At 44.2% G+C, this 12985-nt stretch overlaps 1 protein-coding gene across 1 annotated transcript in view; it reads left to right on the top strand.

Moving 5' to 3' along the window:
• The first annotated feature begins 290 nt into the window (after positions 1-290).
• Positions 291-12985, top strand: part of LOC120988847 (glycolipid transfer protein) — a 54283-nt gene continuing 41588 nt past the window's right edge. Inside the window, exon 1 of the mRNA XM_040416583.1 lies at positions 291-467. Coding sequence (XP_040272517.1) covers positions 365-467 — 103 coding nt within the window. The 5' untranslated portion in view covers positions 291-364. The remainder of the gene's footprint in view (positions 468-12985) is intronic.

The raw sequence follows: 12985 nt of genomic DNA on the forward strand, positions 1-12985 counted from the left end.
GTCAGAGGAAAGTGCTCATTCAATATTCATGACTGAACTTCGCTTCCATCTTAGCTCCTATTATTTATTAACAGACGTGAAAACGAGCGCCTCTCTCCGAGCGCCTACACCGCACCACTCAGCGGTGACAAGACGAGCTCCCCAGACTCGCCCGGCCAGGTGACGTCATTGCCCCCCCACGCTATTTTCTAATTGGCTGTTCATTCCCAAGCTGATTGGATGCGACGCATTCCAATAGCCCCGCCCCCTCAGTCAGCTGTACGCTGAGAGAGCAGAGTAGTATAGTTCCGTGTTGGTGAGAGTCCTGGCAGTAGTGAGACCAGCAGCTTGACCGGCACAGTGAGCCTTTTACTGGGGCCTCATCATGGCTCTTCTTCTCCAGAACCAGTTCAAGCCATTACCTGCCGATAAGCAGATAGACACTTGCAGTTTCTTGGATTCCGTCTCTCACCTGCCTGCATTTTTCGGTAAGTGTTCGTCCTTGCTGAAATCTTAAAACTTTCTACCCTTTGTCAGAGATATTCGGTTTTCCTATTGACCTGTGTCTTTCCTCTGTCCTCTGACAGCTGTGGTTAACATCCCTTTATTTTCTGGGGAAAGATTATATTTTCTGCATTAATACCCCTTTTACTAGATTAATATATTTCTTACAGGATTGTCTATTTAAAGATGTCAGAATTCTGGAATAATAAAGTAATAATCCTAGTTTACCCCATATTAATGATCTGCCAGGAGACCGAACTCTGGGATATTAAAGTAGATATAGTAGTCATCTATTTCACTTGTGTGTTAGAGAATTGCCTGCCTAGCAATGTATTTTAATAATACATTTACAGGAAATTTCAACTTCCCAAAAGTCCCTTCCAGACGAGCGATGTTAAAGGGAACCTGTCATCAGATTTGTAATCCGTTTTTTATATTTTTAGCAATACGCTTCCTAAGAGCCATTTAGCAGAAAATCACATTTTGAAAAAGTTGCTGACTTGACTGTAATGCGTAAACCTGGAGTCACTAGAGCGTTTTCTCGCGATTGCCAAGTCATGGAGTCGCCACCACCAGCTCTGATTGACATTCCCCCCAGTTTGTCCACGTCATTGCTGGTACCTATGAAATCATGCACGTGTGCAGTATCTCCTTATACCCCTTGCTTGTCCTGACGTGCATAGTGAGCTGAGACGTATACACCTTGGCTTCAGAAGCTCACTGCGCATGCGCCAGAACCAGTGTGAAGTCTGACAGATACATAAGCATCACACACAATAGCGTGGATACCGCAGAGCCATCAACCTGTGTAAGTTTAACGCAGTCATTCGTGTTCATAGTAGGGCGCATATCAGGACAAGCGAGGGGAATTTGGAGTCACTGTTCATCCCCCACGATTTCAGAGGTGCAAGTGATGAGGTGGACGAGATGGGGGGGATGTCAATCGGAGATGGAGGGGCGGTCTTGTGGCATTGACTTTTGATATGACTGTCAGGCATGCTCAACCTGCGGCCCTCCAGCTGTTGCAAAACTACAACTCCCAGCATGCCCGAACAGCCTACAGCTATAAGCCTACAGCAGGGCATTCTGGGAGTTCTAGTTTTACAACAGCTGGAGGGCCGCAGGTTGAGCATGCCTGCACTGTGATTGCAAAGAAAGTCCCTAAAGGCTCCAGGTTAAGGCTACTTTCACACTTGCGGCAGAGTCATCCGGCAAGCGGTTCGGTCGCCGGAACTGCCTGCCGGATCCGGCAAAACGTATGCCAACTGATGGCCTTTGTAAGACTGATCAGTCAGAAAATTGCATTGAAATGCTGGATCCGTCTTTCCGTTGTCATCCGGCAAAACGGATTTGGCATTTATACATGGCATTTATTCGGCTCTGGCATTCCGGTATTTTGAATGCCGGATCCGGCACTAATACATTCCTATGGAAAAAAATGCCGGATCCGGCATCCAGGTATTTTAGTCTTCAGTTTTTTTCGCCAGAGATAAAACCGTAGCATGCTACGGTTTTCTCTTTTGCCTGATCAGTCAAAATGACTGAACTGAAGACATCCTGATGCATTCTGAACGGAGTACTCTCCATTCAGAATGCATGGGGATAAAACTGATCAGTTCTTTTCCGGCATTGAGCCCTTTTGACGGAACTCTGTGCCGGAAAAAAAAAACGCTAGTGTGAAAGTACCCTAAGTCAGCAACTTTTTCAAAATGAGATTTCTACAAAATGGCTCTGAGATCAGTTTAGTGAAAAACAGGGGGAATGGAAAACTTATGAGGTGAGCAGTGGGGCCATGTAATTTATTAATCCACTTGGAGAAAATGAACAGATGGCTCACTCTGGACAATCCCGCTTGGTGCTCTGGACAAAAAGAGCCACCCCTTGCTCTTTATAAAGTATATAGTAAATGGAGATTGGACCGGCACTCAAAACATTAAGAGAGATGTGGGACCAAACGTATTTATTTAAACACAATAAAATAAATCGAGTGTGTATACTGACATCAATAGCACAGTATTATCGATTGGAATATAGATTATAAAAAATCGATTACGATAAATCGACCAATTAAAATCGGATCAGATAAAATACATACATAAAAATGAAATAAAATAAGTGCAATATTCTTAATCGATTGTTACTCGATTTCTTCTAGAGACCTGGATATATCTCAATTAAAGTCCCAGTGGAAAATATCAAAGCTGTATCTTCAGTGCTTATATAACGGGCACAGTTTCGCCTTTTCAGGCCTGCATAGTTAGTCAATACAACCAGCTGTCACGAATAAATATATGTTTTTAGTTTTGCGCTGATCGGGGGATTCTTTGTATGGGAGTTATTTCAGGTGGCGTCCCACCATTCACATCCCAATCCAGCAATGTTGGTTTCCCTCTGCAGCAGCTCTCAGGATCTCGTCTCAAAATCTCATGGGACGTGGTCCGTCTGTAGGTTTTCGTGAGTCAAGCAGAATTCCTCTCTTGCGTAGTTGATTTTAGTACATGGCCATGTGTAAATCGCAGTCGAGTTCACGCACAGGTACTCTGTCCAGACGCGTTTCGAGATAGCTTATCTCTTCCTCAGTGGCTATCTCGAAACGCGTCTGGACAGAGTACCTGTGCGTGAACTCGACTGCGATTTACACATGGCCATGTACTAAAATCAACTACGCAAGAGAGGAATTCTGCTTGACTCACGAAAACCTACAGACGGACCAAGTTGAGATGGAATCTGATTGGTTGCTATGGGCAACTAAGCCAGTTCTACTTTACACCAGTTTTGATAAATCTCCCCCTCTTGAATTAGTAAGTCTTGTCCATAAATCGGACCTGAAAGGCTATTGCCGCAGCTTTCTCTGCACAGACTGATGGTCTGAATTGGCCCATTGACTATAGTGGGTCCGTGTGCTGTCTGTTCTACAATCAGACAGAACTCGGATGTGAAAATCGCTCCTCAGAATTAGCCCTGAGCAATGTAAGGTGAATCTGTTGGCACTCTGTATTGTCATGCTGAGACAAGACTTCTGTTTGCTCACATGGTAAGGCTCCATTCACACGTCCGCAAATGGGTCCTCATCCGTTCCGCAATTTTCCGTTCCGGACCCATTCATTTTCTATGGGGACGGAATGGATGCGGACAGCACACAGTGTGCTGTCCGCATCCGCATTTGCGGAGCGCAGCCCCAATCTTCGGGTCCGCAGCTCCGCAGAAGATAGAACATGTCCTATTCTTGTCCGCAGCTTGCGGACAAGAATAGGCATTTCTATAGGGGTGCCGGACGGGTGTGTTGCGGATCCGCAACACACCACGGACGTGTGAATGGAGCCTAAGCGGTTCTATAGGTCTTGGTAAAAGCAGGAGCAGAGCCCAAAGGATCTCTTCTCTGACATGGGACATTTTGATTTTTGACAAGACTGATGCAGATTCTCCAAGGAGTGATCATGTGCATGCAGCCTAAAAAGTGACTGTGGTAACTAAAGGCAGGTTTCGTGCCGACCAGAAAGCCGATTGTCAGGAAGGAAGTGTTCCTTCCCGACAGTCGGCAGCTTGTTCAGTGGGGATGAAGCTCTGCATTTACATGCAGCGATCACCTCCACAGTATAAGGCTTCATGCACACGACCGTTCCGCAATTTGCGGAACGGAACAGGCGGCCCATTGTAGAAATGCCTATTCTTGTTCGCAAAACAGGCAAGAATAGGACATGTTATATATTTTTTTGCGGACCACAGAACGGAGCAACGGATGCGGACAGCACACAGAGTGCTGTCCGCATCTTTTGTGGCCCCATTGAACTGAATGGGTCCACACCTGAGCCGCCAAAACTGCGGCTTGGATGGACCAAAACAACGGCCGTGTGCATGAGGCCCAAGGACGAGGAATCAGTATTGCGATCACTCGTCCTCATACAGCTGCACTGTTTCTGGGCAGCAGATCTCTGTTTAGACCACACGATCTGCGGCCCAGAAACTATGATTTAGGTGCCTGCAGGAACGATAGGATCACCCGATGAACGTTTTACTTGCTCATTGGGTGATCGGCGGCACCTTTACATGGGCAGATTGTCGGTTACGAGTGTTTGCAGCAACGTTGGTTTCCAATAATCTGTCAGAGAATCTGCAGGTGTAAATCCACCTTAATATCTTATTAAAAATCAGGATAGGCGTTATGGCAGATTTACCCAAATCTGTGCAAATTAAGGGTATGTTCACACATCGTGTTTTATTTTACCAGAAAAGTGTGATGAGATTTTAAGTAATCTTATCCATACACAGTGCGGATTTTAAATTGATGCTATGGATATCCACCACGGATGTCACCATAGGCTAGGGTGCAATCCGCAGCAAACATCTGCTACATGTGCCTGTACCCTAAAATGATTTTCCCAGGTTAACTAATCAGATTCCATCTTTCATTTATTTTAGACTTTTTAGAACATTAAAGCAGGAACCTGGCTGGTTGCTGTGCCATCTCCTCCATGTTCCCTTTGCATTGGTTTCTAGAAGTGTCATCCATTGTGACCTTTGTTATAATACAGTCACACCCAACTTGTCTCCCTACAATGTAGCACATGCCGAAAGGGCTGAGCTAATGCCAAGTAATTGCATAGGTGCGTAGATTTCTTCTTGAGTCATAAAGGGCAGTCTAACTGTTCATACATGATAATGGAGCCATTAATGAGCCCTTAATACAAATAACATTTTTTTACAATGACTTTATAAACTGCACGAGGCTGCTGGCTGAGATTGTGTGTTTTTTTTTTTTTTCCATATAAGTATTGATAATGTAATGCTCGGCTGTATTTTATTCCGTCTCAATTTATTACTATTGATGTCTATTTATCTGCATATGGATTCACACACTTTTTTAGTGGCGGCTTTTATTTAATTTTTTTTATGTCATCTAAATGTTTATGACAAATGTTTTCATTTTTAGTTTTTCTTAACAGTCTGCATCTGCAGATTTCTTCAAACAAGAAAATACTTATATGCAGAATTCTTATGGGCCAGTTGTCCAGGATTTTTTATTTGCCCCCCAGCCAGCAGTATCTGCAGTACCTGTGGAGAAAGCCATACTCGCATGCTGTGTTCCAGGTCCTAGGCTCTCCTCACTGGACTTCAGGTCCCTGTCTCTCAATGTTCACATGGACGTGCTCCGCTCCAGCCAGTGACTGGCCTTAGGGACACGTCACTGCTGAGGCCAGTCATGGGTGGCAGCGGCGCACTTATCACCATCCATGTAAACAGCCACTGGAGGTTCATTGAAGACAACCCGGAAACCAAAATGGAGTGGCAGAGAGCAACTGAGTATGGATATTGACACAGGTACTGTTGGGTGAGGAGCAATTTAAAGGGAACCTGTCACCGGGATTTTGTGTATAGAGCTGAGGACATGGCCGCTAGCACATCCGCAATACCCAGTCCCCATAGCTCTGTGTGCTTTTATTGTGTAAAAAAACTATTTGATAGGTTAATTTGCATATGTATCAAATCAGTTTTTTTACACAATAAAAGCACACAGAGCTATGAGGACTGGGTATTGCGGATGTGCTAGCGGCCATCTAGCAACCCATGTCCTCAGCTCTATACCCAAAATCCCGGTGATAGGTTCCCTTTAAACAAAAATAGTCTAGATAAAGTTGGAGGATGTGATTCCCTTAAACCTCCTCAAATTGGCAAAGTATAATGATATACTATACAGTACAACCAGGTAAACGGGCAACATATACCCTGAATAATCAAGCACACTGAGGATGATGACGTTGGGCTGATGCTGTCATAGATTGTCTATTTTTGGTGTTTCATTAGTATTATTTTTTTTCCTGACCTCATTTTGTTTGCCTAATACCAGTTTTACATGGTCAAATGACAAAAATGTAGATTTTTAGAATCCCATCATTCAACCAAAAAACATAAAAAGCTCTGACATATGTACAGTCCATTCCTCCATCTTTGCCTTCTAAATTCAGATTTACGTTGTTTTAAACGACAGCTCTGCTCGTCGGATGACAAGCTCTTCCATTGTTCGTGTGTATTTCTCTTGGTGTGGAACAATGCTTTGTCACAGGGCAGGAATGAACGGCATTTCTGTATTTCATGCATTACTGTGGATGTATACACGGCCTGCCTGATTTTGTTTCCTTTCCCTCACAATCGATATGGATAGGGTTAGGAATTGAGAGAGAAAAACCTCTGGAAAGGATAAAGATGAATTGTAATTTTAACTAGGAACCTTTTTAGGGCGTCTTCACATGTGGCTGATAAATCAGCCAGAGAATATGCCACATAAAGACTTCCCCCATGTTATCCTGTGGGGTTGAAAGGTGTTAGGCTACATTCACACGACCGTATGTGTTTTGCGGTTCGCAAATTGCGGAGCCGCAAAACACTGATACCGGCCGTGTGAATGTAGCCGGCCCTATGATAGAAATGCCTATTCCGGACAAGGATAGGACATGCTCTATCTTTTTTTGCGGGGCCGCGGAACGGATCTACGGATGCGGACAGCACATTGTGTGCTGTCCGCATCTTTTGCGGCCCCATTGAAATGAATGGGTCCGCACCCGCTCTGCAAAATTGCGGAACGGATGCGGAGCCAAAAATACGGTCGTGTGAATGCACCCTTATCCTGTGTTTCTCTGTGGCATAACATTCTGTAGTTGAAGGCCTCGTTCACATTTCTGCGTCCTTTTGAAGTTCATGGAAAATCCGTTTGTGTTTCAGCCATGAACATGTCCATGAGTTTGGTCAGTTTTTGCCCTCTGTGTGTCATCCGTATTTCATGGCCACTGCTCAGCTGATAATTAATTTCCAGATCATCTCCTCCTACCAGTGGTCTATGAAACGACGCCATCCATGTTGTGTCAGTGCTTTTTCATGGACCCATATACTTCAATGGGCGTATATGGTCTGCCTCATGGAAGAAAACCATTGATCTGGGAACAAGCACATTTAAAATCAATGGTTACATGTGCTGTCTGTGGAAAACGGAAATGTGAGCAAAGCCTAAATAATGTGCTGTGGTTTTTCTGAAGTAGAATGACTTCATTCTAGGGAGAAGTGAATCGATTTGTATCATTCGCAAGATTTCTTCACCTTTTGAGGGGCTGTCCACCACAGGTAAGGAAGCCCTTCCCCCCCCCCCCCCCCCCCCCCCCCCCCACTCGGCATTGTCGCAGAGTACCTGCTGAATGATTTCAGCAGGCACTCTGTTCCGATCACAGCCCACCACACGGCGGTGATCGGAAATACACAGAGTGTACCTGTACGCCCTGTGTCCTTAAGTATCGGGACCTCAGGGCGTACAGGTACGCCCTGTGTTCCCAAGAGGTTAAAGGAGCTGCAGGAATATCTGGCAAGTACTGGCTGTGTGGTACATGTGACAACAATCTCCCGTATTTCTTCATATGTCTGGGCTATGGGGTAGAGTGGCAAGACGAAAGCCTTTTCTTACGAAGAAAAACATCCAAGCCAGGCTACATTTTGCAAAAACACATCGGAAGTCTCCCAAAAGCATGTGGGAAAAGGTGTTCTGGTCTGATGAAACCAAGGTTGAATTATTTGGCGATAATTCCAAAAGATATGTTTGGCGCAAAAACAGCACTGCACATCACCAAAAGAAGACCATACCCACAGTGAAGCATGGTGGTGGCAGCATCATGCTTTGGGGCTGTTTTTCTTCAGCTGGAACTGGGGCCTTAGTTAAGCTAGAGGGAATTATGAACAGTTCCACATACCAGTCAATATTGGCACAAAACCTTCAGGCTTCTGCTAGAAAGCTGGACATGAAGAGGAACTTCATCTTTCAGCATGACAACGACCCAAAGCATACATCCAAATCGTCAAAGGAATGGCTTCACCAGAAGAAGATTAAAGTTTTGGAATGGCCCAGCCAGAGCCCAGACCTAAATCCGATTGAAAATCTGTGGGGTGATCTAAAGAGGGCTGTGCACAGGAGATGCCCTCGCACAATCTGACAGATTTGGAGTGTTTTTGTAAAGAAGAGTGGGCAAATCTTGCCAAGTCAAAATGTGCCATGCTGATAGACTCATACCCAAAAAGACTGAGTGCTGAAATAAAATCAAAAGGTGCTTCAACAAAGTATTAGTTTAAGGGTGTGCACACTTATGCAACCATATTATTGTATTTTTATATTTTTTCTTCCCTCTACCTAAAAGATTTCAGTTTGTTTTTCAATTGAGTTGTACAGTTTATAGGTCACATTAAAGGTGGAAAAAGTTCTGAGATGATTTATCTTTGTCTCATTTTTTTTACAGCACAGAAACCTGACATTTTAACAGGGGTGTGTAAACTTTTATATCCACTGTATATATCTTTGAGTCACCTAACTAGTCACTGGCCACTGCATGATTAATCTAAATGAATTCTTTACTGTGGTCATTAGGCTGCTTATGTGTTATTGGTGATGTACATTAAATGACATGCAGATTACTTATAGTACATTTAACAAAAATGCTACACTGAAATAACCCAGATGTCGTTAAACAGGTACTGCTATGATATGCTCAGTAATCCTAAAATAGGAATTGGCAACTTGAAATTGTAATAATGATGCATTCCTGCTACAGCACTGCCACAAAATGGACTCCAGTGACTTCTGTAGGATAGTCAGTGGATAAATTCAAGTTTCTAATCAAGAATTTAAATATGACTGCTCTGAGCTGTTTATTCACTTGATTGGCTACTTAAAGGGGTAGTTTCACTTTAGCAAATAGCATTTATTATGTGGAGGAAGTTAATATAAGGCAGAAGGCACTTACTAATGTATTGTTATTATCCATATTGCTTCCTTTGCTGGCTGGATTCATTTTTTCCATCACATTATACACTGCTCGTTTCCATGGTTACGACCACCCTGCAATCCATTAGTGGTGGCCGTGCTTGTTCACTACAGGAAAAAGCACTAGCCTATGTGCGCTACCACAGTCCCGGCCACTAGAGAGGCCGGCGCTTTTCCTATAGTGTGCAAGCATGACCACCAATAATGGATTGCAGGGTGGTCGTAACTGTGGAAACCAGCAGTGTATAATGTGATGGGGAAAAATGAATCCAGCCAGCAATATGAACAATCAAAATACATTAGTAAGTGCCTGGTATTTAACTTTCTATATTAAATATAAATGTCACTTGCTGAAGTAAAACAACCCCTTTTAATAGCAATAGTTAATACTAGTTTTTAAAGTTTGGTGATTACAGCAGCCTTGGCACTTGAATAAAAGTCCTCCCTATCCCATAAATTTTTTTATTGGTTGCACACTCCGTTCATTTTAATATGCATGAAACTTTGAGGCTGGGTTTACATGTTCGAATTAATTTTATGCAGTTTTGAAGCCAAAATAGGGTGTGGATCCTAAAGGGAAAGTAAGAACGAAGGGCGGGGGCTTTACATGCAGCAGGACATTTCTCCAACTGAAAATACGTTCCGTTCATCTGAATGGGGTTGCTTTGCTTTCTGCAAGACTTTTTTTTTTTTTTTTTTTTTTTTTAAATCCCCTCCTCATTTTGGCTTCAAAATCTGCATCAGAAAATCTGAATGTGTAAACTCAGACTAATTACTGAAGCCATTTACTTCCTCCATGTTGAACGCTGGAGCAGATAGAATTCCAAGTATGTCTGTACTAGGGTGGCCAGAGGTCCGGTTATAGGCTGGACAGTCCAGGGGCCTGGACAGACGCAGGGATGTCCTTTTTGACAGCTCATGCTCAGACAGCAGCACTGTGCTGTGTGAGCATGAGCTGAAGGGATAAAGGCTCCCTCCCTACCGTCCCCCCGCAGCTGGCCTGAAGCTCGTTCTGCATTTCATTTTTTTTTCAATCTCCGTCGCGAAGGAATGCAGAAAGCGTTCCCTCCCGAGAGCCAGCTGCTTGTTCAGGGAAGGAGACGGCGCATTTACATGCAGCGATCTTCACCGTATGAGGACGAGTGATCACTATGGCGATCCCTCGTCCCCATACAGAATCCTTGTTTCTGGGCAGCAGATCGCTGTTTAAACGTGTTCTATTATTTTTTTGTTTGTGGGGCCAAGGAACGGAGCAACAGCATCTGTCCGCATCTTTTGCGGCCCCCATTGAAGTGAATGGGTCCGCATCCGAGCTGCACCCAAAGGTGTGCATGAGGCCTTAACAAAAGCTTGTTGTCTCCTGCAGACGTGTTCGTCTTACAGAAGTGTCCTGTCCACCGCTGGTACTATACCTTGTTTTACATGTGGTAAATCTTGCAAGGAATACATGTAATACAGAAGTCATAAAAAGTATATATATAAACATATAGATGGTGTAAACCTAGACGGGCTGTCTAGACCTGCACCAGATTTATCGCAGGGGCTCATAATGGGTGATAAATGTGGTGCCAGGATAGAATCTATACGGAAACTTCCGGGGGGCTTTATGTGCGTTTCTGCACCTAAAATCGGCAATTTCTAATTTAGATGAGGTTTTGCTGCAGATCTCATCCTTGAAAAGGGTAAAATCTGCAGTTAAAACCGCAAATATGATTGACATGCATGCAGATTTTGAAATCCGCACTCCTCCAGATCAATTTCCGCATGAAAACAATCTGTAAAGAGTACATGATATTTGTATAATCTTATATACTTTTGCTTGTCTTGTACTATGCTGCGGTTTTTCCACCCGGGTATCTGCACGGAAAAACCATGTGTATTCCACAACATGTGCAGGTGGCGTAGTCCCCTCCAAAATCTGTTTCAAAGTAAGCATACCGCCATGTAAGGTGGGGGCCTCAAAACCTAACCATGTTTGTTTGGTTTTTTTTTTTGTTGTTTTTTTTCTGAAAATCCAGCCCTCTATTCCTGATAAATGCATCTTTTTATTTTTATTCAAATAAGGCGTATTACGGTCAGGGCCAATGTTTGGTGTAATTTTTGCTCAGGCATCGTTCTGGTTAGGCTAGTTGCACATCTGCGGTGTGTACATCGTGTTTAATAGTTATTAAAAAGCAACAGGCAAACACGGAAAACCTAGATGACAAATGTCGTGTTAGGACTAATTAAAAATCTGGCAGCTCCACTGGGAACCATTAGGAAGTAGAATGCAGAATGGTTTCCCTTGTGTACTTGTATAGACATTGCAAGAACCTGGCGCTGTTAATTAAGGGGAGTGAAGGGCTGGCAGAGTGGCTTGCGCCCGCCATCGTGCACCTAACTGAGCAATTTGCATATGGAATAAAAAAATACTTTCTTCAGAATAAAGCATCAGATCTCTGGGTGAAAGCTATCATTACATTCAGCTGAGCAAGCACTTCAAGGCATTGTGCCTTGTTTAAGGCCTCCTGCACACGAACGTGTGCGCCCCGTGGCCGTGCTGCGGGCCGCAATGCACAAACACCGACCGTGGGGCAACCGCAGCAGATCGCAGACCCATTCACTTTTAGGAGTCCGCAATCCGGCCGTTCCGCAAAAAGATAGAACATGTCCTATCTTTTAGCGGAATGGAAGTACGGGACGAAACCCCACGGAAGCACTCCGTAGTGCTTCCATAGTGTTCCGTTCCGCATCTCCGGATTTGCGGACCCATTAAAGTGAATGCACACGGAACGGTGCCCGTGTATTGCGAATCCGCAAATGCGGTCCACAATACGGCAACGGGCAGCACACGTTCGTGTGCAGGAGGCCTAAGAGTGAATTTCCTGGTGACAGATTCCATTTAAAGAGGCCTTTTATATTGATGGCCTATCCATCAATATCTGACCAGTGGGGGTCCAGGACTCCACACTCCAGGCAATCGGCTGTTTGAGCTTGCTCTGGCACTGGACGTTTACACCGCCCCATTCGTGGCGTAGAGAATTATGTGAGAGGGATTAGAGCTGCAGTAATCAGCTATGTCCACTACACAATGGATGGCGCTGAATAGTTCTGGCGCTTACTCTCTGCACTGAAGTAGCAAAGAAACAGCTGATTGACGGGGTCGAGCCCATGTAATATTGATGGTCTAGCTTGAATTACCATTGCAGCCTATGGGAGATTCATTATTTTCCTATGGAGCCCTGCCACAGGCGGTGACTATGGCACCCACTCAGCTTCCGATGGGCTCCATGTTTAAAAGACCCAACTGGGGGGGATAGGTCATCAATATCCAAAAGCGGGACTACCCCCTTTATTTAAAAAAAAAATGACACAATTTGAACCTGAGAACTAAACTTTGGACCCCTCAAGTTTTTCAACAGTTGAAAATATTCTGTTTAAAAGGGTCAGTCAGATAAGAGTGCGCCCATATTCTGCACCACTGCTTGTGAGGCTGCTTTCATTCTGTTCTAGATAATGTAACCTTTTTAGGCCTCATTCTCATTCCATGGAGACGTTCACTATTTTGGTCCGTGATGTGGACCAAACACGGCTATTGAATTCTATGTGTCGGTGAAAATCCACTGACAAAAAAAACAGATGGCATCCGTGTTCTGTCAGTGTTTTTCACTGACCATTGGTAGGAGATGCTCTGGAAAACTAATTTTCAGCTGAGCAGTGTCCTTCGCA

This window comes from Bufo bufo, chromosome 2, assembly GCF_905171765.1.
Source record: "Bufo bufo chromosome 2, aBufBuf1.1, whole genome shotgun sequence".
NCBI lineage: Eukaryota > Metazoa > Chordata > Amphibia > Anura > Bufonidae > Bufo > Bufo bufo.